Genomic DNA, 25,808 nt, shown 5'->3' with positions numbered 1-25,808 from the left:
GAGATGGAAGGATTTGCAGGAAGTGAGCCGGGGGAAGGCCTACAGGAAGGGGTTCAGAGGTCAGCGGTCACGAAGTTCCGGGAAGGGCTCGAGGGGGCACAGTCTGTGTTACCTGCGTGTTCTTCTGAGCTTCTTCTGAGCCTGGGGAAGGGGGCAGAACCTGGGGGCCTGGTGAGGAGACTGTCCCCGTGACTTGAGGCGGAATGGTGGCCGTGAGGAGCGAGGATTCAGTGTATTCGCAGGAGGTGGACCTGGCGGCGTGGGGATGGATGGAGGCAGGGGGGCGTGAGGTGGGGCCGCCTGAGCAGCTGGAGCAGCTGCCGCTCCTCTCGCCCTGGGGACTCCCGGGCTCTGTCCTCTGCTCTGGCCCCGCCCTGCGCCCTGGGGTCCGCCCAGCTCCCTCATCTCCTTGAGGCCTGTGCTCGAAGCCACCTGCTCCGGGAGGCTTTCGCTGCTCCTTGTTCCCAGCTGCGCCCCCGCCCCCACTCACAGGGTGACTTTCCCGTGACACCCGTCACCATCCGCAGGAAATAAACGCAGCTCGTGTTTTAGTTTTACTGTCTAATGACCACCTCTTCCGACTAGAACGGGAGCTCCAGGAGGGCAGGAGTTTTGTCTTTCCTTTTTTTTTTTTTTTTTTGGTCTTTTTGTCTTTCTTTAGGGCCACACCCACAGCACATGGCACTTCCCAGGCTAGGGGTCCAATCAGGGCTGTAGCCACTGGCCTACGCCAGAGCCACAGCAACGCCAGATCCAAGCTGCGTCTGCGACCTACACCACAGCTCATGCCAACACCGGATCCTTAACCCAGTGAGCAAGGCCAGGGATCGAACCCGCAATTTTATGGTTCCTAGTCGGATTCGTTTCCACTGCGCCACGACGGGAACTCCAGTTTTGTCTTTCTTGTTCACTCTGATAGCCTGAGCACTGAGAACAATGCCTGCCTGCCTAAAAACCGGCCTGGGGTTTGCTGAATGAATAAATGACTCACTTTGGCCCATGGTGGCTTTTCAAGCCAGGGGACAAAGAAGGTGCAAAGGAAGGAGAGGACTCGGGTCAGGAGAAGGGGTAGGGCAGTTGGGGAGGGGTAGCCCGTCGGGTCAGGGCTCCTGGGAGCCAAGGTCCAGCAGCTCCCCGGCCAGCACTGGTCCGTCAGCCTGACACTGGGCGGCGTCTCCCCGACCCCAGTGAGGCCCGGCTCCTTCACCTGGCATCTGGCCACGCTTGTCCAAGTTGTCCCTTCCTGACCACCGCTTCGGCCTCCCCTCGTGCTAAGCCACTTGCCACTCAAGGGCCAACCCCTCCTCTTGGCCCCTGACGTTTCCGCACTGTTTGCTCCTCCTGGGACACCCCCGACCTGTGCGCCCAACGCTCTTCCCCCGCAGCGTCCTCACCCCCCAGGCCCCAGCGGAAGGAGACCTCCTCCAGCAGGTGCTGGCCCTGAGCCTTGGGCCTGGGCCCCCTCCAGTGCCTGTGTGTGTGCGCGTGTGTGTATGAGTGTGATAGGTGTGAGATGTGTGTGGTGTGTCTGGTATGCGTGTGTGAAGTGTGTGTGAGGTGTGAGATGTGTCAGGTGTGTGTATGTGATGGGTAAATGTGTGAGGTGTGTGTATGTGGTGGTGTACATGTGTGGTGTGTGTGTGAGGTGTGTTTGTGCATTATGTGTGATGGGTGTACATGTTTGATGTGTGTGTGAGACGTGTGAGGGGTGTGTGTGAGGGTTGTGTGTGTGATGTGTGTACATGTGTGACGTGTGTGATTGTGTGATGGGTGTACGTGTGTGACGTGTGTGTGTGAGGAGTGTGCACGCTCCCTGTTCACCCCCGACCACAGTACTTTGTGAAGTAACTCCCTAGCTGTTCAGCTGGGGCTGGCACGATTCTGGTGTGTGGCTGTGCTAACACATGGCACAGTCGCTGTCACCTTGCGAATGAGGGGGCGCTGCCGTCCTCCTGACAGAGAGGAGCTGGGGCCACGGATGCCAGAGGTGGAGCGGCGGGCGGAGCACCCCTGCCCTCAGATGCCCTTGGGACCCTCCCCTCTCTCCTAGTAAGGGCTCTTAGCCGGGGCTGATGCCCCCCCCCACACTTGGCCACTGGAGACATCTGATTGTCACGACCATGGAATGGAGGTGCTCCCGCACCCAGTGGGTAGAGCCAGGCCTGCTGAGCACCCTTCAGAGCACAGGCGCCCCCACCGCACATGCCAGCGGTGCAGAGGTTGGGGTCCCAGCAGGAGCTCCCCTCCCCCGAGACCGACGCTTCCAGCCGCGGTCCTGGGTCCTTGTCTCTGTCTCGCTCAGTCCAGGGCTGGCCCTTCTGATGACGCTCAGGTTGCTGTCTCGCAGCCCCGACAGCCACTCTGTTGGGCGGCTCAGCTTCCCAAATGCCTGTGAATCCATTTTTTCCTTCCCACCCCCACGGCCAGTCCTCCGCCATCTCTCTCCTGCACCACCAAGGGGCCTTTCAGCTGTCCCCCGGGTCACTCTCCCGGCTCCCCGTTCATTCTCCACTCCGCAGCCACAGCCGTCTGTGTAGGGCCGATCCGGTGTGTCGCTCCCCTGCTTAAACCCTCCAGCAGCCTCGCAGCCCGCAGGCCTGGACCCCGGCCCCTTCCCACGCCCGGGAGACCCCGTGTCCTCCGCCTTGTGGACACTGCCGCCACACCTGGCCCCCGTCCCACTGGCCTTCCCTTGCCCCTTTAAGCCGCCTGCTCTCGGCCTGCTCCTTCCTGGCCCGTCCTTCTCCTGACTTGGTTCAGAGGCCTTCTGCCCCCTCCTCCACCCCCCAGCGCCTCCTCCTCCTCTTCCTCTAGGGTCCTCTTTTCATGGGTCCACTCTCGGGCTTGGCCTGGAGCAGAAGCTGACCCAGGGCAGGGCTCTGCCTCTCCTGTTCCCTGTGACCACGTGGCCCCCCCGTGCGGTGCCCGGCGGCTGGCGGGTGTCTGCAGTATTTTTAGGAAGGCACCTGAACTGGAAACCATGCCAAGAGGGAGTTTATCCTCGTGAGCCACCAAAGTCCTTCTCTCACCAGCTTCCTCGCATCCCAAAGTCTCCCTCCCTTTGGGTTCCTATTCCTTTCCTTCTCTCACAGAATTGTGCGGGCCCAAGCCAGCTGCCCAGGCAGCATCTCCACGTGATGTCTGATGGCTTCTTTGACAGAGCAGGGCCAGAAGAGGGCTCTTGAATGGCCCATCCGTCCCCCCGCTGCCCTCTCTCCCCATCTTCTCCATCTCAGTAGATGACAGGACCATTGGTCCAGAGGCTCAGGCCAAGCAGCTATCTTGGCTCAGGATCCCGCTCCCACTCTCACACCCAGTTCAACAGCGAGTGCAGACCCCACCCTCAGAGCACAGCCTGATGGCTACTCTTCGCCACCTGGCCTGGCCCGAGGCACCTCTGCCCTGAACGACTGTCATCGCCCCCTAACTTGCTTCTCATCTCGTTGCCTACACTCTGTTCTCCTTCGAACAGCCTTTCGAAAATAAAAAGCAGGAATTCCCACAGCCTTGCAGCCCACGTCTCTGGATCGCTGGGACCCAGGTTCAATTCCCAGCCTGGCACCCGTGGGTTAAAGATCTGGCATTGCTGCAGCTCAGCTGCAGGGTAGGTCGCAACTGTGGCTCAGATCTGACCCCTGTCTTGGGAACTCCATATGCTGCAGGGTGGCCCAAAACAAAAACAACCTATTAGCGCGTGGCTGTGGCTTTGGCTGTGGCTGTGGCCGGCAGCTGCAGATCCAACTTGACTCCAGCCTGGGAACCTCCATATTCCACGGGCACGGCCCTAAATAGCAATAAATAAATAAATAAATAAATAAAAAACCCAAAAACCCAAAACCCAAATAAGAAACTGATGATTTCACCCCCCTTTTAAGAACTATCCAAACAGTTATTATCCGAATAGTTTTACTCTTAGAATAAAATCTAACCTCCTTACACTGCCCTTAAGTCTCCTTATGATATGACCTCCTTCTATGTCTTCACCCTCTTTGCCGCTTGCCTCCAGCTAGATTGGCCTCCTTTCTCTACTTTTTACTGCTAAAGTCTCTCCCTGCCCCACAGCCTTTGCACACGATGAGCCTTCTGTATGGAATACCCCCTTCCAGCTGCTGCCATCTCATCTCCTTTGTATTATTCAACTTTCCACTGGACATTCCTCCTTGGCAAGAGCTTCCCTGACCACCCTGCCGAAAATGGCTCTCCCACGAGGCCCGTACTCTTTTTAACACGCTCGCTTCCTTTGGCGATCTGTAACCTGTTTACTTCTTTGCCTTGGAGGTTTCTTTCCCCCACTGGTGTGAAAGCAGTGCCCTTGTCCATTCTGTCACTACCGTACTCCTAGAACCACTGGTGCATTGAAGGAATGCAATAAATCGTGTTTGGGCGAATGCATGTGGATTAAAAAAGCTTTGGGGGCTGAGGTCCAGCTCCTGCCAGTGGTGCTTGCCTTTCAGTGGGGAGCTTTGAGGAACTTGCACATTAAAGAGACTGAAGCTGTTAAACCCCCAACCCTGAAGACCCAGGGCTTTGCTGTTTACACAGCATGTGTGCAGTTTCCCATGTGATGGGAACACATTTAATAACTGATTGTGCCTTACTGAGGACCAGGCCCTTGCTGATGGGTGGTACTAGGGGTGGGTGCTCACAGCCCATCGCCCACGGGGCCACCGCTTAGATTCTTCCTGTTGTTGAGGCAAATGTACCCTCAGAACCGACTGAGTACATTTGTGTCCTGACTCTACTGCTGTGTGACTTGGGACAAGTTGCTTGGCTTCTCTGAACTGAAGCTCTTGTGGAAAAGAGAGATAATAGAAATAAAGAGCTCGAAGGATTAAGGGTCTCCTTCCACCCCTTTCTCCTTCGTCTGGCTCCATGGGGCCATGCTCCCAGCTCTCCTGAATCCTTTCCAGCTTCCCTGTAACCAAGCCTGGTCTGTATGCCCCAGCAAAATGTTGACGGGGCGGCTGGGTTCTGAGAGCCTGCCTCCCGGCTGGCAGGTGCCATTCACTGAGCTCCTTTCTGGTAACTTGTCCACCCTGGCTGCACGGTCCAGGGTTATCCTGCAGGAATGTTTGTGTTTATCAGGGGTCAGGGCTTTAACTGGAAGGAGCAGGTCTTTGATGGAGGAGCCTGGCTCTGCAGAAGGCAGACAAGAGGGAACTTTCTTGACAGAGTGAAGGGGCCCTTAGCTGGAACCCTTGGATCACACAGGAGGCAGCTGGTCCTCCGTCCAGGTTTGTACCTGCAAGAACAGTCTAGACCACAAGCGTGAGGTGAGTGTGTGACACCTGCTGGTCTCCCCCACCCCCCAGTTATTCCTGCCTACCTCCTGTCAATTTTCCAGGCAGCAGCCAGGGTGAACTCTTCAAAACACAGATCTGATTGGGCCAAGCCTTTTTTTGCTTTTTAGGGCCGCACCTGTGGCGCATCGAAGTGCCCGGGCTAGGGGTTGAATCGGAGCTACAGATGCCAGGCTACATCACAGCCAGAGCAATGCCAGATCCATAGCCCACTGAGTGAGGCCAGGGATCAAACCTTCATCCCCATGGATACTAATCAGGTTCAACACTGCTGAGCCACAACGGGGACTCCCTCCGCTTAAAACTCTTCAATGGGTGCCACTGCTCTTAGAACAAAAGCCCAAACCCATGATCCAGCTGACCAGGTTCAGCACAAGGCTCATGCCTGCCTCTCCTTCTTACCTCTCCAGGAGCGGCCCTGCCCTTCAGCTCCCATCCCTGGCCTCTTGGATCCTGGAGAGGGCCTTGTGCCCCCTGACCACAGGGCCTTTGCACAGGCTGTCCTTCCATCACTTCCTTCCACACCATGACTTGGCCTAGTTAACTCCTCGTCATCTTGAAGCTCTCAGGTCCCACCCAGTCCTAATCAGGTTTTTCTCTTCTGCTTCCTTTGTCTGATTGTGGCTTTTCCTCCAATTTGGGGTGATTTGCTTAAAGTCTCTGTCTCCCTCCCAAACATAAGCTTCAGAGTAGAATCATCGGTCTCACCTCTGCCCGAATCATAGACCAGTTGGTGCTCAGCAAACCCTTGCTGAGTAAGCAAACTCGTGAGCAGGGCAGAAGGAGCAGGGTCAGCCGGGGAGTTCGGGGGAGGTGCCAGGGCTGCATGGCTGCCAGTCTGCGCACCGCCGCTCTGCCTGGCCCTCCGGGGCCCTGGAAAAGGCCGAGGCCCCAGTCAGAATCCCTACACCTGACAGAGGAGCTGACTTCATGGCATGAGGTGTCTCTGCATGAAGAGTAGGTCTGAGTCAGCTCGGGCTGCCAGAGCCAAACACCCTAGGCCAAGCGGTGTAGACAGCAGAAATTATTTCCTGACAGTTCTGGAAGTTGGAATCGAGAGATCAGGGCATCAGTGGGGTTGGTTTCTCTGCAGCCTCTCCCCTTGCCTGGCAGGGGTTGCCTCTCTGTGTCATGTGCTCATTTCCCCTGTACCTGTGTCTGAATCCACCCCCCCTTTTCCTTTTTTTTTTTTATTTTGGCTTTTTAGGGCCACACGCACGGCATATGAAGGTCCCCAAGCTAGGGGTCTCATCGGAGCTGTAACCGCCGGCCTACACCACAGCCACAGCAACACAGGATCCGAGCCACGTCTGTGACCTACCCCACAGCTCACAGCAACACCAGATCCTTAACCCCCTGTGCGAGGCCAGGGATCGAACCCACAACCTCGTGGTTCCTAGTTAGATTCATTTCCGCTGTGCCACGATGGGAATTCCTGAATTTCCCCTTCTTATGAGGATACTGGTCAGAATAGACGGGGGCCCCCTCTAACAGCCTCGTTCTCACCTCATCACCTCTTTAAAGGCCCTCACTCCAAATATAGCCACCTTCTGAGGTGCCGGGGGTGAAGGCTTCAAATCTCTGGATTTTGGGGGAACACATCTCATGACAGCGGGTGACGGGAGAGGTCTGATCCCAAACTATAACAGGAGGCACACAGAAGCAGAGGCAGACCAGACAGAGATATAAATTACTTCTGGATGAGACTGTGTGTCACGTCTTCAGCCCCGTGATCAAACTTCTACCCCAGAAAGTACGATACGGTCCGGAGCCGTTACCTCTTGCCCTCCCGGTGCCTGGTCCCTCAGTCAGGTGACATCTCCACGGTCACTGGGTGGTTCCTGGGAGAGCTGCTCTCTGCGTGGGCCATGCCCCGGGAGGTCCTACTGCCCATCCATCCGATGCACCAGCACCTGCTCCAGGGATCACAGGCAAATGGCCCTTTGGGAAGCAGGCTTCTTCCGGGCCAGGAATCTTCAGGGCTGGCTTCCCGCACAGTGGGCTCTTGGGAGGAACGGTGTTGAGTGGGCCGACAGCAGCCTCAGCATGAGCGGGGGCTGCAGAGGTGGTGCTGGGGCAGCTGGAGGGGGAAACAGAGCCTGTTCTCCAGGGCGAGCAGGGGACGTGCGGGTGGCATAGAGGCAGGGCTGCAAACAGGAGGACGAAGAGGGAACATGGGTGCAGCACAATTTCAGATGCTGTCCCTTTCTCTCCTTATTCTCCTGCACGCACAGCCGGTGACTACTGAGGGCCAGGCCCTGGGGACACAGAGGGGTCAGACCCAGTCCCTTGCTTTGAGGAGCACCGCTTAGGTGGGCTCTGTGACCAGAGCCCAGCCAAGCGCCAGCCTGGGGAAAGCACCTGACTCAGCCATGGAATGAACTTGCTGGTACCCTGAGGGCAGGGCGGAGGGGCTGGTCCTCCGGTGCAGAAGGCTTCCCCCCTGGGAGGCTGGGTGGGAGCTGGCCAGGTTGGGCGTGGGAGAGACAGGCCAGCTCTGGGGAAAGAGCACCCTGGCCAGGACAGGGTTCAGCCAGGGGTGCGGGGTCCGCACGCACGTCTGCACTCTGCCATTTTCTGGTTGTGGCCAACATCTCACTTGAGCCTTCTGTTTGTTCATTCCAGACCTCATTGGGCATGCCTGCTTGTATGGCCCTTTATGGTATGCAAGCCCCGTCAGGCATCCAAAGACGGTGTGACTGGGAATTTGGTATTAAGCTGCATTATTGAGTTCACAAACTCAACTTTCAGAAATCTAACCAAACAAGGGATTTGCAACAGTTTCAAACAGGGCAGCTCCCGACGACACTTCCCATGACAATCAGCTTGTTTACCACTCTGAGGTGCCCCCTAACCACTGTTGACACACTCATTTGCATGCCAATACCCAGAATGCTTTTCCAGCCCCACAGAGCTTGGGTTCTGCCAGGGAACTGAAGGGTTTATTTATACATACAATGCATGACAACTTCATTTTCTGAAGCATCTTTCATACAAACCGTATCCCCAAAATGCCTTAAGTTGGTGAAAGCATTTCACAATCCTTTTAGCGTTTAAACCCTCCTTTCTGGGCTGCGGTGGCGTTGAGATAATTTGGGCATGCGCAAATTAACATTTTAATTAAAAAGATGCCGGAGGGAAATGAGATCGCGGTCATATTACGCTTGGCATATTGGACCCAGGCTATGAAGAGAAACTCTAGGGCACAGAGAGAGCAGTGGCTTTTGGAGCAAAAGTGAGCACTCCTGCGCCTGTTGGAGGGAGCCCGGATCACAGCCAGGATACCTGGGTGGCCTTCTGACAGCTGCAGTCCCTTTGCACGGTGGCTCCTGAGAAGACATGGATCTCAGGCCTCGGGCATCAGCGTACAGGAACAAAAACGCACGTAGCTGTGTGCGACTTTTCAATTTTAAGAGCGCAACAGAAGAAAAGCCATGGGAACTGGGAACCCTGTGAGCTCTCAGGAGACGGGTTGGGCACTGAGAGTTGTTCCTTCATGGAAGGGAAGTCCTTCCTGTCTTTTTGTCCCCAGTGGAAAGCGTTGGAAGAGTCCCTCAGCAAAGCCAAATTTGAAGGTCTTAGGTAGGAGAAAGCCAGGTTTTGGGTCAAATGCAACTTAAGAAAACAAAATGGGAGTTCCCGTCGTGGCTCAGTGGTTAACAAACCTCAATAGTATCTATGAGAAGGCGGGTTCGATCCCTGGCCTTGCTCTGTGGGTTAAGGATCCGGTGTTGCCATGAACTGTGGTGTAGGTCACAGACATGGCTCAGATTCTGTGTTGCTGTGGCTGTGGCAAAGGCTGGCAGCTACAGCTGCGATTTGACCTCTAGCCTGAGAACCTCCATATGCCGTGTTATGGTTTGGTGTTTTCTTTTTTGAATCACTTCTGCAGCCCCAGGTTTGGCTCTTGGGGTGGGGAGGCCGGGGAGGCCAGAGAGGCTGTGATGTCAGAGGCGTCCCAGCTGTATGACAGGGCTGGTCAGGCTGTTTACCTTGGAAGGACAGTAAGTTGATCAACCCCCCTTCCTCTGTCCCTTGGGCCTCCAGCCATCGTAGCCAACCCCGTACCACCCCTGCCCACAGCCTCAAGACTGGCCTGTGGCCTGCAGAGCCCATCCATGTTTAGAAGGGTCATCTCTGGGGCTGCCAGTTTATATACCCCTTGTGCCACTCTGGCCCTCATCACAGGACACTCTGGCAGAGAGATGTGCTCTTGCCTTTTGGTTGAGGCCATTTAACTGGGAGGACGCAAGCCTGGAGCTGGTCGTTGCCGTTGCCCCTCTGCCCCCGCCCCCAACCCCACACTCCCACCTGCCAGGACACAGCCTCATCCGCGGGAGGGAAGGAGGCAGCGCACAGAGCAGAGCGAAGCTGAGGGTCGGCCCGAGAGGGTGAGTTGTCTGCCCATGTTGCTGCATCCTTGGAGCCTGAGGACGTGCCCCTAGGAACTTGATTGCTTCTGTGAACCAGCAGACACCTTTCAGATGAAAGTAGCTTGAATTCGGTTTCCGACACTCACAACAAAGAGGATGGTGATGGGAAGACTGATGGAGAAACTCTGGATCATTCTTTTTGCTTTTTTACTGCCACACCTGTGGCCTATGGAGGCTCCCAGGCTAGGGGTCCAATCGGAGCTGCAGCTGCCAGCCTGCACCACAGCCACAGCAACGCGGGCTTTGGGCTGTGTCTGTGACCTACACCACAACTCACGGCAATGCTGGATCCTTAACCCACTGAGCGGGACCAGGGCTCGAACCCTCATCCTCATGGACACTATGTCAGGTTCTTAACCTGCTGAGCACAGTTCACGGACTGAGCAGTTCCGTGAATCTGTGTTCAAGGGGGGCCGCCCCCTCAGAGGGGCCTGGCCAGGCAGGGCCGTGTCCTAAGTCTCTGGGCAGCATGTGCTTGAAAATGGGAGGCGCCACCTCCAGGAAGCCCAGTGCTGCTCCAGGGAGAGGCCAGCTCATGTTCCAGCTGTGAGTCAGGCCATAACATCTGGATGATGAATTCTGCAACCACCCACTCAGGTCTAAGTGCCCCAACGCATCCAAAGCGAATGCATGGGCAGCAGCCTAAAAGCACTGGGCCAGGGAACCCCACGAGAAAGCAGAACTGGTCACCCAGTCGGGACTGAGACTCGGCTCCAGGGGCAGAACAATCCTGCTTGTCCCAGCTCTCCTCCCAATCCGGTGCAGGATCTAAGTAGCTCCTACGTGGCTTGGATTCCCGAATCACTGGGGGTTCTCCGTGGCAGACAGCAGAACCGGCTCCGGTGACTTACCCAGGAAGGTCTGAAATGAAAGCTCACAGAGTCAATGGGAAAGCTGGTGAAATGGCCTGGAAACCAGGCAGGCAGGAAGGGAAGGTACAGCCGTGGTCTCACCACCAGACAGTCCAGTTAGATGTCACCTCTGGGGCCTCCACCCTGGACAGTTTCCTCCACCACTGTCCTCTGCCATCGCTCAGCGACTTTTAGCTTTGTAGCCAAAGGAAATAATCTCTAACTGAAACATGCACCTCTGTGTCACTCCCCTCTAGGTTCAGATTTCTGGGGGACATGGGGGGTCCAGGTCCCATGTCTTTGCCTAAGTTGCTGGGGAGGGGACAGCAGTGAATATCTAATTCCCATTGGATTTCGGAGTAGAAAGTGGGACCCTGGCTGTAGAGAACTCCCACAGTGTGGAAATGTCTCCTTTTGCTCCAGAACTGACCTTACTTTACACTTGACAAAACAAAAGTCTAGATGCTTATTAGAAAGAGGGGGAATGGTCCTGGTAGGAAAAAGAGAAAACCCCGCTAATGTCAGTTATACCCCCTGACTTTAAAGAGGAAGAAGCTGAGATCCAGGGAGACTGTAATTGGTCCAAAGTTATAGAATTAAGAATTAAAAGTTTAAAATTTTTTTTTAAAGTTTAAAGAATATGAGGGGAGTTCCTATCGTGGCTCAGCAGGTTACAAACCCATCCATGAGGGTACGGGTTCAATCCCTGGCCTCACTCAGTGGGTTAAGGGTCCAGCGTTGCTATGAGCTGTGGTGTAGGTTACAGACGCAGCTCGGATCGTGTGTTGCTGTGGCTGTGGTGTAAGCCATCAACTGTAGCTCCGATTTGACCCCTAGCCTGGGAACTTTCATATATATGTACACACTCACATATATATATATGGCTGGGTCACTTTGCTGTACAGCAGAAATTGACAATCAACTATAATCATTAAAAAAAACAACAACAAAGTTATAGAATTAGTTGGTGGCCTAATTGGGGCTGGACCTCAGAGTCCTGACTCCCAGCCCGGTGCTCTTTCCGATACATTCTTATGGTCTTGCATTAGCCTGGGGTGGCAGGGGGTCTGGGGAGCCCTCACCCAGACCAGAATGCCATAGACTGGGTGGCTTAACAGCCGAAGTTTATTCTCTCTCACAGAGTTCTGGAGCTCTCAGACCAAGGGGGCGGTGGGGTTCATTTCTCCTGACTTCTCTCTCCCTTGTCTTCACACGCGTGTCCCTCTGGGTGTGCTCACATCCCCTGTCACAGCCTCTTCTTATGAGGACACCAGTTGTCTGGGATCTGGGCCCCACCCTCATGACCTCATCTGACCTTAATGCCCTCTTCAGCCAAGAGCCCATCTCCGTGGTGACCCTCTGAGGTACTGCGGTTACGGCTTCAGCATCTCTCCTGGGGGCATGGGGCACAATTCAGCCCCTAGCGGAGCTACGTGGGAAATTCCCATCACAGGACCGAGGACGCAGCCATCCGCTTCTGCTGCCACTTGCTGGGATCAGTCTGTGGAGGTGGCCCCTGGCTCCCCTGATCCCAAAGCCTGGAGCCCAGTGGGACCGGCAGGGGAAGCTCCTCCCTGCAGGGCTCCTGAGCCTGGCATGCCCTCGTGCCCAAGGCCCTCAGGACCCCCCTGACTGCACAGCGCAGGTTGGCTCCTCGGGGCGGCACTGTCCTTACCCACGAGCGACTGCTGGAATCAGGATGCTTCGCCAAGCCCCTCCCAGCATGCCTCGGGGCACTTCCGCCCGTGCTGGGGAGGAAGGAAGGCTGTTTCCTGACAGGCCTGGACACCAGGCTGCGAGATGTCAGGCTCAAGGCCGTGGATATCTTGGTCCTTTCTAGGGAACTTTCTGGAAGAACAGGGCTTGGACTCACAGTGACAGGATGACCTAAAGCTGATGACCATTCAGCTTCAGGGTAGCCTGGTTCTTCTCCAGGTTTCTTTACATTCCTTTCATTTCCACCTGTCCAACACACACTTGCACACACACGCCACACATGCACACGCGCATGCACGGGCACGCACATGCATCTATTCAGATGTCAGTAATAGAAGCCCACCTGTTGATCACCACGTAGAGTCCTGGGGAGACCCTGGATGGGTGAGGTCACTGCCTCACTGGAATCAGTTTACCCTTGACTTTGGGGGTGAGTCCAGGTCTAAAACCGTCTGGTTAGCCTGTTCTCTCACCCCACAGAGCTCAGGCTCAGGGGCACAGGGCCCAGGCCACCCGGATCCATGCCAGTGAGACTTCTGGGGCCCTTCCTCTGACCTCTCCCCCGCCTTTTTTGCTCTCACATATCCCCTGCATCCCTTATTCCTCAGGAACTTTCTACTCCTTTGCCTTCTAGAGTCTTCTCTCAGACAAAGTGAACAATGTGCTCAGAGGTACTGACTCGTGGTGGTGGTGGTGGTGGGTGGGTGTGTGTGTGTGACTTAGGGAGACACCACCCAGGCTCCTACCACCGCTGCCCCCCACCCACCCAAGGTTTGGCCATGTAGATACCAATGGGCATGACTGATGGAGAAGCCCAGGTGTCCTCAGGTCATGGGACAATGGACAGAATGTTCTTGGAAAGGTCCTACTGACTCTGTAAACTTAGCTCACCCAGCACTCCGTTCAGTCAGCACTCTGACCCATTCACCCTCTCAGCCCGTAGGCCCAGGGCTATCCGACCAGCTGGCCTGCGCCCACCGTGCAGTCTCTCCTGGTGCCCTCCACCCATCATCTCTTTCCCCTTCCTGCTCCCAAGCCCATCCTGAGTGCATGGCCAGCGGCCTGGTTGGAGAAGGTACGGGTGTTCCATGAGGGATGGTCGAAAGGAGACGGGGCTGGGCTACCACATCCTGGCCGTGGTGACTGGCCATCCTCAGCGGAAAATACGCGAGTCTAGATCAGAGGTTCTCAGCCTGAAGAGTGGTTCTCAAACTGAAATGTCCACCCAGGGGGACACATGGCAGTGTCTGGAGACCTTATTGATGGTCGCAGGTGGGGAAGCAGTGCTACCGGCATCTAGGAGATAGAGGCCAGAGATGCTGCGAAACATTCCACGGTGCACAAGGCAGTCCCCAGGAAGAAGCATGATTTAGTCCAGAATGTCAGTAGTGGGGAGGTTGAGGAACTGGTCATAATGCAGGTGGAAAGAGTCCCTGTGTGGACCCCAGTGATGCCCACCGCCTGGGCAGGGCTTGGCGGAGCTGAGGTGAGCCATTGCCGATTCTCAGAAACGACCAGCTCCAGGGAGGCCTGGAAATGTGTGCCCTTGTGTGTGTTCTCTGGCCCCTCCATGGTAGATCCGGGTTGCACCTGTGTGCGAGTGGTCACGTTGCAGCCTTCAGTAGATAACTTAGCACTGGTTATGCCCCAGGCACAGCTATAGGCAAGTAACAACAACAGCAATAGTACGGAACATTTATTGCAACTTGGCAGACTTTGTGCATAGCTTTTTTTTTCCTCTCTTTTTTTTTAGGGCTGCACCTGTGGCGTATGGAAGTTCCCAGGCTAGGGGTCCAATCGGAGCTGCAGCTGCCAGCCTACATGACAGCCACAACAACACAGGATCCGAGCCTCGTCTGCAACCTACACCACTGTTCACAGCAAGGCCGGATCCTTAACCCACTGAGCAAGGCCAGGGGTTGAACCTGCATCCTCATGGATACTAGTTGGCTTCTTAACCCGCTGAGCCACCATGGGAATTCTGCAGTTTATGTGAATTCTATCCTTTGATATTACAGGACAAGGCTGCTAAGTTACTATTACGATAACCCCCATTTACAGATGAAGAAACTGAAGTTTAGGAAGAAGCAGCGGTTTGCCCAAGATTACCCAGCTTGTAAGTAAATGCTGGAAAAGGGGAGCAAAGCCAGTCCCTTGGATTCTGGGATCCAAAGTCCCAGCCACTAAACCACAGAGAAAAGAAAGATGCTGTCCCTGAAATAAAATCAGGGGTCTGTACGTGGATTAGTCCCAGTCAATGATCATTTTCAGGAAATTGCATCCTGATGCCTCGGTTTGATTTTAATTTCATAATATGCCTTGCAACTCCCAAATTCCAGCTCAAAACCAGATTCTGTCTCTTGAAATGAGAAGCTTCCGTTTCTCCAGGCGCACCCTGCCCTGGTCCCAACCCAGGCAGCAGTGTCAGTCTGGACCGAGGCCGAGGCCCAGAGACTGCAGGGTGAGGAGTGTTTGAACCAAAGCGTGTTAGAACTCAAAAGCTATAACCGCCCCTGCAGGCGGCGGCTGGTTGCAGAGAGCTCCCGCGCGTGCACCGCAGTCGCGTCTGTGCTCTTGTCACCACCTTGAGAACCACTGGGACCACAGCAAAGAAAGAGGCTGTGTGTTCTTTTGATGCGCACGGGGAGAACCCACCAGAAGGGCTGGTTTGCTGGGAGCCGGAGTGAGATGGGAATCCAAGTCTTGGGTAGAGAAAACTGGCAGGAAGAAAGGCGCGCTCCCGGCAGAACTGGACCCGTGTGGGCAGCGCGCGCAGCAGCGGGTCTGTGGCTTCTGCCAGCAGCTGGGACAGGAGGGGCCGCTGCATGAGATGAAAACACTGAAGAGATGGGGGTTAGCATGGGGTGGGGATGGGGGCTGACCCAAATTCCTCACAGCGCTCCAAGCTATGTTTCCAGCCCCTCAGGAGAGCACGCGCCACCCTCCACACCCTGCTCCCAGCTCCCTTGGAGGCCCATCTCTGAAGCCGCATGTCTGGTCCAGGGATGTGCCACCGCGAGCCAGAGAGAGCCTGTCTCAGGCGTACTCCCGCCCCCAGTCCGGAGACGGTGCTCGCTCCAAGCGAGCCCTTCGGATCCCCCACGGCCCTTCTCCTGCGGGGTCCCAAACCTCAAACGCAGACTGGTGGGTTGCGCTGGAGCGGAAGGATGCGAGATTTCACTGCCAAAGGGCTCTTGGAGCAATGGGTCCGCCGCGCAAAACTCGAAAAGCGTCGGAATCGATGATAATAACACAGTTGGTCTTCCATTCCCGCTGTGCCTTAAAGCGCCCGGGCTTCGGTTTAAATTGGTACCGTGCCCCCTCCTGGAAGGGCGGAGAACTGGTCTCGGATGAGACGGGCTCAGACTGATGGAGATGGGGGGCAGGAAGAGGGTGCCGATAGGGCTACGGAACAGACTCAGCCTCAGGCGTCGGTTCCGGGAGGAACCAGGAGTGGCCTCTCCATGGGGAGCCAGATCGAGCCCGCCTTTAGTCTGGGGAAGGGCTCAAGCCCTGCACTCGCTTGAGATGAAGAAAAAGAGGGAGGGTTTTAGAAAGGAACCCATAGATGTTAAGTAACCCTCACTGGAGCGCCTTTCTTACGGAAAAGGATGCGAGTGTTTGCTTTGCCTAAATGTGCGGAGTTCTGGGCTCCCCCAAAGTGTGGTGTGTTCGAGGGGTGGGTGATTGCAGAGGGATTTGGGGCAGGAAAGGTAATAGCCCAGGCCTCCAGGACGTGGAATGAGGGTCTTCAGGAGGTCGTGAGAACCTGGATCCAGTGTTTCCCCGTGTCTGATTTCCTGAGCCGCCGAAACCCACTCCTGTGGCTGTGCGCCCTCCGCCTCCGCGGAACTCGCGCTGCTCCGCGTCCCGCATAAAACACCAGCCTGTCGTCTCGGGAGGGCCGGGGTGTGCATTCTAAAGAGCGGGCTGTGCGATTGTAACAAGGATTGGTGGGAACGTAAGGTCTCAGAGCCACCAGCTAGGGCCAGGCAGGGCCCCTCGCGGGCACCCCGGCGCCGCGCCGGAGAGGTCTCGGTCGGTCCCCGAAATCGCAGCCCGCCGTCTAGGAGAAGGGACCCCGCTAACGGAATCTGCCTTAAAGCAGAGCGAGCGGGCCTTTCCGAGAGGAGTTCTTACTATTCCGTGGGGAAATTGCCCCTCACAAATGGGATAGATTAAAAAAAAAAAAAAAAGATTTATAGCAAGTGATCAATCCGAGCTCAGCAAAGGACAGAGGTCCCCCGCTCCCGTGGGAGTGGTCGCTGACCTTGGGGATGGCGGTCTGGACAGCCGAGGTGGGGCCGGGTCCCAGGCGGGAGAGGGGAGCTGCGGGGGGGTCAGGACTCGAGGCACAGCGCGGGGAGCCCCCTGTCCGTCCCTTCCGTCCGGACTCTGCTCTTTGCTGCTCGGGAGCACCTGGCGCCAGCGGGGACTGGTGACCAGGGAGCGCACCCGGCTGGCGGGCGCGAAGGCGGCGTCTCAGGGGCTGTGGCTGCAGAGAGTGCACAGAGGGGCTGACCAGGCGCCCGGGGGAGGAACCGAGCTGTACCCGGGCCACCCATCCCAGCCCCCGCCCCCGCCCCTGCAGGAAGCCCCTACCGGGCCTGGGTGGAGCCACGTGCATTTCTAAGAAAAAAAAAAGTTTATTTAAAATTTTGTACATAAATAAATAAATAAATATCTTCTGGAATTACCGAGAGACCGAACAATTACAAGCTAAGCCAGGGGGCAGGGCTGGGGTCTGGGAGAAGAGGGAGCTCCAGAAGCAGAGAGCCGGGCTCTGGGGGAATTGAGAGTATCTCCGAAACAAAGTGAATCGGTTTCCCCCACACGAATACAATTTCCCTCGTGGGAGAGGAACCATGGGCACAGCAAGATCTGATGGAGGGACAAAGGACCATTGAACTTCGAGGAGGGGAAGAGAAAGGAAAGGAAAACAAACAGGAATTCATAAATGTGGGGGGGGGGGGGAAATGGCCACCCAAGAGGTGAAAGGCCGAGATTGACCCAGGTTGGAGGAGAGCGAAGGAAGCGAGGAAGCCTGAGCCAGTCCAGAGACGGCGGGCGAGGAGGCGCCGGGGGCCAGCAAGGCGCTGGCCCGGGCCGCAGGGTTGCGTGGCTGAGAAGGACTCGCGGGCTTGCACTGTGTTCACAGCTTGGAGTCCGCTTTGGACGGGCGCGGGCCCTGGATTGGGGATTCCAGGGTCAGGTCGGCCGAGTTCTTGGCGCTTCCCCGGGCCGGGGACCTCCGCAAAGCTGTGCCAAATCCGTGCGTGGCAGCGGTTTGGCAGTAGATGCCTGGGAACCAGCGCTGTGTCCCAGGACGTATTTGAACCGCGGGGAGGGTCTGGGGTGGGCGACGTGGGGAGGCGCGGGCTTAGGGAGTGACCGTGAGATCGCGGTCGTCCTTCCCCGAAGAGGACGGAGACATGGGCACCTCGTCGTCATCCTCGGAACACTTGGCTGAGGAGAGCGACGCGCACTTGCAGCCTTGCGGTGCGCCTCCGCCGGCCCCCGCGCCCCCGCCGCCGCCGCTGCCGCCGCTGCCGCCGCCGCGGTGGTTGCTGCCTTTACCCTCCTTCTTGTGCTTCACCCGGCGGTTCTGGAACCAGATCTTCACCTGCTTCTCGGACAGATTCAGGTAGGTCGCGATCTCGATGCGGCGCAGGCGGGACAGGTACATATTAGAGGCGAACTCGCGCTCCAGCTCTAGCAGCTGCGTGCTGGTGAACGCGGTGCGCATCCTCTTGCTGCTGGGCAGCTGGTTGGAGCTGCTGTCTGGAGGGGGTGGGGGTGCAGAGAGGGAAGCGGTCAGACCTTCGGGCCGGATCCTCCGGCAGGCGGCCGTCAGAATCCCGGGACTTTGGTCTCTCACCCACCTCTTTGCCTCAACGCAATGCACGGCAGAGAACCGCGGCGCCTCCTCGCCAAACATCGGGGGACCCTGGTCCTCCCGGAGTCTCGCGGCGCCCGCACTCCTGTTTAGAGCGCCCCGAGCCCCAGCCCTCGCTCCCTCCTGGGAGCCCCCGACAGGACCTAGACTTTCTGCCTCCTCCTCCCCCCGGTCCCTCCAGCCGCCCGCCACCCAGAGTGTAACCCCCAGGGGCCCGACCTGACCCTCATCGCCCCCAGAATGCCCGGGCTCCTCGTCGCCGTCCCTGACCGGCCAACTTTCGTGTGCACTGTGCCCTCGCGCGGCGGCCCGGCTTACCCACGGAGATGCAGTGGAACTGCCGGGGGTCGGGCAGCTGGTAGGAGGTCTGGTAGAGAGCGGCGGCGGCGGCGGCGGCGGCGGCGGGGCCGTGGGCGACCCCGGGCGACACGGCCGAGTGCTGGCGGCCCAGGGGCGCGTGGCAGTACTGCGAGCCGAAGGGCGGGAAGGACGCCTTGAGCAGAGGCAGCGCGGGCGGCCCGGGGGGCCCGTGCAGCTGCGAGGCGGTGACGCAGAGCGGGCACACGCACAGCAGCCCGGCCTTGCGCGCGTGGCAGGCGCCGGGCGAGAGGCCGTGCAGGGCGTGCGGCGGCGGAACGGCGTAGGGAAAGAGCGGCGGCGGGCTGCCCTCCGGCGCCTTCTTCTCGCCTGCCTCGCGCAGCACCAGCGAATCCACGAGGAAGGAGCGCGGCATGGCCCCGGTGCGCAGTCGCCCCGCCGCCAGCCCGCTCCCGGCGCCCCGCGGACCCCGGGGCTCACCACGCGCTTCCCTGGGCCGCGGCCGCGCGCAGCTGCCTCTTCCGGGGAGGCCGAAGGCACCGCTGGGGCCTGGGCTGCAGGCGCCGCCGCTGCTGCCGCGGGCGCCGCCCAGAGAGCGCGGGGTGCTGGCCAGCGCTAGTGGTGCTGAAAGGCGCCGGCGGCGCCGCTTAAATAGGACTATTGCCATGTGATGGGCTACGCCAGGAGCGGCCGGGGCCTCTCAATAGGGTTTTTGTGCCTTTTCTCTTGGCATTCACTCTGCACGCTTCCTCATTATTTCACTTGTTAACTAAATGAACTGCATAATGTACTCTATTCTTGTCAACCCCACCCACGCCGTAACAGGCGCCCTCGCCCCCTCCTCTCCCTTTTGCGGGTTTATTTTCTCATTCTCCTGCGATTTAATATTCTTTTCTTTCTCTTTATTCCTTACTCCCCTTTGGCTTTGCATTGGCGATTGCCCTGTTTATCTTATTGATTTTGCACCCCCGCTGCCTCACTTCCACAGATTCCCCCCTTCCCATACGCACCCCCATCTTCTCTGCGCGCTGAGTCCCGGTCTCCCTCCTTCTCTCATTTCTCCCTGGCCCCCCAAGATCAGGCTGCCTCCACTCAGTTTACTCAGCTCAAGGTCCTGCACCCCTCGGCATCCACACAGCCAGCCTCCGATTTCCACCTGTGGAATCCCTTTCTCTCTCCCACTGTCGGAAGCGGGAGGACCAGGGCTCCTGCAGGCGCGGCGCCGCCGGGCGGAGTGGAGAAGGACTCCGTGTTTCTTATCCAGACCTAGCTCCGCCGCGGTCCCTGTTTTCTCTAAGCTTCTCAGGTAGTCTTAACTTTGATGCCGCCTGCAATGCCCAGTCTTTGTTAGAGAGAGGCTAGTCAACCGGTCCTTCCCATCAAACGACAGGGAAGGATGTTAAGGAGAAAACAGCCCCTGAGAATCAGAGACAGAGAGACAGGGGATGGGAGGAAAGCCCAGCTGGTGAAGAAGGAGATCTCGCATCCCATCAGATGTGAAGCGTGCGGTCGCTCAGAAACTCTCCTCAGCCCGAAGTTCGCTCTAAGGGCAGCGGTACTGGCAATTTCTGCTGCCTTCGCTCACCCGCCCACCCGGGCCAGGCTTCAGTCTCCCCCAAGACCTGCTTGTGTCGCGTCCCTCTCATCTTCCTGGTCACACAATGGTTAAACAACTTCAAACGCCAGGCGTCGTGTACACAGCTTTGGCTTTTAAAATCCTCCTCCGGGCTCAGCGCGCAGGAGCTTTTTCCATACAATGGGAAATTAGCATAAATATCTGAAATCTACAGCCTGAGACTTTTCAAGGAAGACGTTTCCTTTCGATTTTATTGGAACGGGGGTCGCTGCAGTCACCTGCTCAGAGCCCTGAAAGGAATTGTGAGAGATGGAGGGGGAAGCTTTCCGGACCGACGGGGGAATCAGTCCACAGGAATCGGACGGCCCCAAATTGTAGCCTTTGCATGGCTTTTCATCGCTGATGACATCTGTGCAATAACAACAAATTAGAGCTGATTAAAAAGCAGAGAGATTTGAGAGAAAATAATGGATTCCATAAAAGAGAGAGGGGCAGTGGGGGAAACAACCTGAACGGAGGACCAGCAGCAGTGAGGAGGGCCCGAGGCAGGAGCAGGGCCTCCACGCTTCCTTGATAGTTCGGCGTGGGGGGTGGGGTGCACTTGGTGCCCCGACTGCGGGGGGGCCTCCTCCTGCCCAAGGCTCTCCGCTCTAGGTGGTGTTTGCAGATAAGCCAGGGTGCACCCGTGCAGTTTCGTGGCCCTTCTGATTGCTCTCTGGGAAATTTGGGCTGGCCTGACCGTGGAGACTGGGCCCAGAGCAGGATCAGGGTGGCGAGAGGGTCTCCGTGCAGGGCAGAGGCGTATGGGAAAGGCGCTGGGTGCTGGCGGAACCCAGAGAGGTGAGAGGGGTGGCCGATGCGCCCCGGGGCCGGAACTCTGGGAAGGGCCAGTTCGGAGTCCGGGGAGTCTCAGCTGGTGCTGGGGAGGAAGGGGTTAAGAGCCCCTGAAGGCGAGCAAGGCCAAAGCTACTGGGAAAGAATATCTAGGGGGGAAAAATAACCAGTTTTTTTTTTTTTTTTCCCCTTCCCCTCCAGCCTCTGGACCTTATTGAATGTCATTGAAGAAAGTTTTGAATGCCAGATAAAGAGAGGCGAATTAAAGTGTGTGACAGCGGAGGATAAGCAAACACAAAGAGAACTCTGTCACACTTTGGGGCAAAATCCGTGGGCTTTTTACCAAGTCTCTTCGCTATGATTGAATTAAGTAATAGGAAAACATTTTCTTTCAGTTTAGAGCCATTAGACAAAAACTTCAAAGCGAATAACACTTTTTAATGTGCGGCCCACAATGGGTTGGGTTTTGTGCTGAAATGTTTAAATGGTTTGTTGTGCAACTCGGCGCGGGAGAGACCCGGGCCCAAGCAAAACAGCATCCCTGACAGTGTTTTCGGGAGGCCTGGCAAGAGCGCACACTTAATCCTCCCCTCCTAAGCCCCTCGGCCTGCGGCCCGAAAGGGGGCTCCCCGCTCGTGGGTCCCGGGCCGCCGGCTGCGAAACCAGGAGCTGGAGGATTTCAGGAAAAAAGTTCTGTGTTCTCCCCTTGATCTCCCCGCCCCCAAAGGCCGGCTCCGCGGGGCATCGGGTGCGGCCCTGCGACCGTGCCCCGAGGCCTCTGCTGTCGCCTGACTTCCCGCCGCTGCCCTGGAGCCCCGGGAGCCCGGGAGGGGGGCGCTGCCGGGGTGCACGAGGGCGGCCTCATGGCTTTGGAGCCCACGGCGCCTCCCACGGCTGGCTCCAGCCGGGTTAGAACCCTCCTCACCCGAGCAAACGCCCCCCGGGGCGGGGCGGGGGTGGGAGGCTGCGGGATTAGCCTGACAGCCGGGCAGAGACGCCTGGGGGGCCCTGAGCTGCCCCCGGGCTGGTTTTCAAGTGTCCATCAGGGACAGTGCAACACGGAATCATTTCTGTTGTGTCCGTCTTTTCTTCTCCGTTCAGACTGCCCCCTTTCCTCCTGGTACAGGGAACTCGCCATGTTTCTCCTGGAAATGTAGCTGGAGGATATTTGCAGCAAAAACTGCACAGATTGCGGGGTGGGGCGTCTCCTTGTTCCCTTCTTGCATTGACACATTTCTTCAAATGTCATTTTCCTTTGCGGCAAGGCCAACCACCCTGCTGTAAAATATCACCCTTCCCTCCCCAATACTCCACAGACAGTTCCTTGCTTTGTAAATACCTTCTGACTCTGTGTCCTTTACGCGTTTGTTCTTCTGTCCCCCCTACCCCCCCCCCCCGCCCCCAGTGAAATATATGCTCTACTGAGGTGTTGATCTGTCTTGTGCATTACTGAATCCGACTCGGAACAGTTCCTGGCACATAGTAGGTGCTCAGCTTCTATTTGTTAGATAGAAAATGAATGAATGGGAGTTCCCATCATGGCTCAGCGGAACCAACTAGGAACCATGAGGTTGCGGGTTCGATCCCTGGCCTTGCTCAGTGGGTTAAGGATCCGGTGTTGCCGTGAGCTGTGGTGTAGGTCGCAGACTCGGCTCGGATCCTGCGCTGCTGTGGCTGTGGTGTAGGCCGGCGGCTACAGCTCTGATTCAATCCCCTAGCCTGGGAACCTCCATAGGCCGAGGGTGTGGCCCTAGAAAAGGCAAAAAAGAAAGAAAGAAAATGAATGAACATGACCTGTCTCAGGGGTAGTATAGGGGAAAGGCGACTTCCTGATATGCCTGCTTAACACACCTGGACACTTAGGAGGGTGGCAGAGCTAACTGGCTCTCGGGGACGGTTGACTCTCTCCCAGCCACCACACCCTCCTCAGTGCCTGAACAGGACAGGAGCTCAACTTGTCTATTTTTGTTTTGTTTTGTTTTGTTTTGTTTTTTTAGGGCTGCACCCGCGGCACATGGAGGCTCCCAGACTAGGGGTCCAGTCAGAGCTGCAGCTGCCAGCCTACATCACGGCCACAGCAATGCCAGATCTGAGCCAAGTCTGCAACCTATACCACCACAGCTCGTGGCAATGCTGGTCCTTAACCCACCAGGCGAGGCCAGGGATCAAACCCACATCCTCATGGAGTTAGGTTTGTTACCAGCGAGCCACAGCGGGAACTCCCTCAGTGTGTTTATTGAGTGAATGGAAGATCTGCAGGCAAAGTGGCCTTCATAGGAGTTCCCCGGTGGCCTAACAGTTAGGGATTTGGTGTTGTCACTGCTGTAGTGCGGGTTCGATCCCTGGTCTGGGAACTTCTGTGTGCCATGGGCACAGCCAAAAAAGAAAGATGGCCTTCAGAGAGGCAAGGGGGGGCCCCATTCAAGGCAGTTCGACTGCCGCTCTTCCGGGGAAACTGGATGAACCCATTGGCACTTCAAGGCCAGGTTGTCCTCTAGGTCTTCTCATGGCGCGTGGGAAAAAAGGTTGGTTAGAAAGAGAAACGTGGTGTCGGCTCTGGAAGTGCCAGTGACCATGTCTGTTCTTTCTGGCTGAGGACAATGGACTGGGAATTCTCATTGCTAAGAGAGGGGCGGCTGCCAACTAGGCCAGTAGTGACTCAGACAAGTCCCCCAGGAGAGACTAGATCCCTCAGTTGGGCACCTGCTCTCCCTGGGAAGGATGAGGGCGTCAGGGAGGCGGGGTGGAGGGCGCCCACCCTCGGGGCGTGGAGAGGTGCCCACGCCCAGGTGTGATGGGAAAGTGGAGGCCAAGCTGTGAAGGGCCACACCAACCGCCCTGTACTTGACCCTGCTCAGAAAATGATAAGCAAGCAACAGCATCAGGTCTGAACTTGAAGCATAAAACTGGCAGCCGTAGGTGGTCCTATTGATGGAGACAGAGAAAAGCCAGAGCAGGGTCCAACAGACTTGGCTCGAAGTGGATGTTTAGTGAACTACTGAACGAACAGAGGGAGGGAAACAAACAAGGAGGAAATTGTATCCGTTCAAGCGATGACTAATGACCACCTGAGCCGGGGTGGGGGCAGAAGGATCAGAAAGGGGAAATACTGAGAGAATTCGAAGGGGAAAGAGGTGAGACTGGGTAGGGTGGGGTGTGTCTGTGTGTGTGTGTGTATGGGGGTGTTGGAGGGGAAGGCCTGAGAGAGGGAGACACACGCTAGTGGGTGGTGATGCCATTAAGGGCAGGACCCATCTTGCTTGTGAAACTGCAACATGATGTCATATTTGGATGTGCGGCATTTCAGTCCTTAACCTCAGAGCCTTCTGCTGACGTCCGTGGTGAAAGTGTGAGGCTGAAGCGGAGTACAGATTAGAGATGGAAAGAGAGGATTTAGGACTTAAGTAAAAAATGGTAGCTTTAGTCTTAGGATGGATGAGCTTGGGGCTGGGGGAGTGTAGAGAAAAAGAGGATTATACACGTATTCCTGGGAGCACCTGTCTTTAAAGAGACAAGAGGAGGGAGGGCTCCTTGAAAGTCGGAGGGTTTTCAGCATTGTCTTGGACCAGGAAATAATCTTTACGATGGAAGCTTCACGTGGGGCATAATGGAGCAGAGAGACAGACAGAACCAGGGTCCCTGAAGATCGAGGGGCAGCTCTACCTATTTTTTTTGTGAGCAGAAGATAAATGTTTATCTTTTATTTTTTGTCTTTTTGTCCTTTTAAGGCTGCACCCACATGCACCTGCGGCATATGGAAGTTCCCAGTCTAGGGGTCCAATCAGAGCTGTAGCTGCCGGTCTACACCACAGCCACAGCAAGGCAAGATCCGAGCTGCATCTGCGACCTACATCACAGCTCACGGCAACACTGGATCCTTAACCCACTGCACGAGGCCATGGATGGAACCTGAATCCTCGTGGATGCTAGTTGAGTTCTTTAACCACTTAGCCACGACGGGAACTCCTAAATGTTTCCCTTTTAAATTATCGTTTGAACTTTTATGTGTGGCTGTATGTAATCATACCTGACATGGTCCCTAGGTCCTGATTCAGCCAGAGAGTGGGAATCAAGGCAAATGAAGAAATCAGTGGGACTCATGTCATAGCAGCTGGGGTGTCCTCTCGTTTTGTCCCAACCGGATTACAAGGCCTTCAGGGCAGTGACAAAGACTTATTTGTACTGATGTCACCAACTTTTGTCACAGCACTTGGCATATTAGATACATGGAATAAATGTTTAATGTCAGTGCTAACGGCACTACAGGAGCTGTCCTTTCTTTGCACCTGTTCAGTGCATCACAGCTTCATCTCGATGAGCGGGGCAAGATTTCAGAAACTCTTTGGAGTTCCTGTCGTGGCGCAGCGGAAACGAATATGACCAGGAACCATGAGGTTGCAGGTTTGATCCCTGGCCTCGCTCTGCAGGTGGAGGATCCAGCGTTGCCGTGAGCTGTGGTGTAGGTTGCAGACGCAGCTCGGATCTGGCGTTGCTGTGGCTGTGGTGTAGGCCAGCGGCTATGACTCTGATTGGACCCCTAGCCTGGGAACCTCCATATGCCGCATGTGTGGCCCTAAAAAGACCGAAAAAAAAAAAAAAAGATTTCAGAAGCTCCTGGTGCTTTTGCTCTCTTATAGTAAAATTAGGATGATAAATCCCCCTCCTGGTAAGGATTAAAGATGACATACGTGGATCCTGGATACCCAGTCAAGGTGCAGTTGAAGGCAGTTCATACCCATAACCCAGGGCTTCTGTTTGAACCTCGTGCATCCTCTGGTCTCACTTGCAAAGTGCCTTCCCCTGCATACAATTTTCTGGAAGTCCTTCCTGGGCTGCGTTACAGGAGCCCCCTGGCGCCTACCGTGACCCAACACGTGCTTCTGC

The 25,808-nt window shown here is 56.5% G+C and overlaps 1 protein-coding gene across 1 annotated transcript; it reads right to left on the bottom strand.

Annotated features, from left to right (window-relative positions):
- Positions 1 to 17,678: 17,678 nt before the first annotated feature.
- Positions 17,679 to 18,969, bottom strand: GSX1 (GS homeobox 1). The gene is made up of 2 exons (XM_047755712.1): positions 18,515 to 18,969; positions 17,679 to 18,081 (listed from the first exon to the last, which is right to left on the bottom strand). The coding sequence occupies exons 1-2, from the start codon at positions 18,927 to 18,929 to the stop codon at positions 17,681 to 17,683; spliced, it is 816 nt and encodes a 271-aa protein (XP_047611668.1). The 5' UTR covers positions 18,930 to 18,969; the 3' UTR covers positions 17,679 to 17,680.
- Between the last annotated feature and the right edge of the window lie 6,839 nt (positions 18,970 to 25,808).

The sequence above is a fragment of the Phacochoerus africanus genome, chromosome 13 (assembly GCF_016906955.1).
Source record: "Phacochoerus africanus isolate WHEZ1 chromosome 13, ROS_Pafr_v1, whole genome shotgun sequence".
Lineage (NCBI taxonomy): Eukaryota > Metazoa > Chordata > Mammalia > Artiodactyla > Suidae > Phacochoerus > Phacochoerus africanus.
Note: the sequence above shows the minus strand (reverse complement) of the source record. Positions and strands in the feature narration are given on the sequence as shown.

Bases quoted from the DNA above. Each gene is read 5' to 3' on its own strand.
- GSX1 (XM_047755712.1), bottom strand. From the start codon at position 18,929: ATGCCGCGCTCCTTCCTCGTGGATTCGCTGGTGCTGCGCGAGGCAGGC. The intron at 18,082-18,514 runs GTAAGCCGGGCC...CACCCCCTCCAG, and splicing joins GTTCCACTGCATCTCCGTGG to ACAGCAGCTCCAACCAGCTG.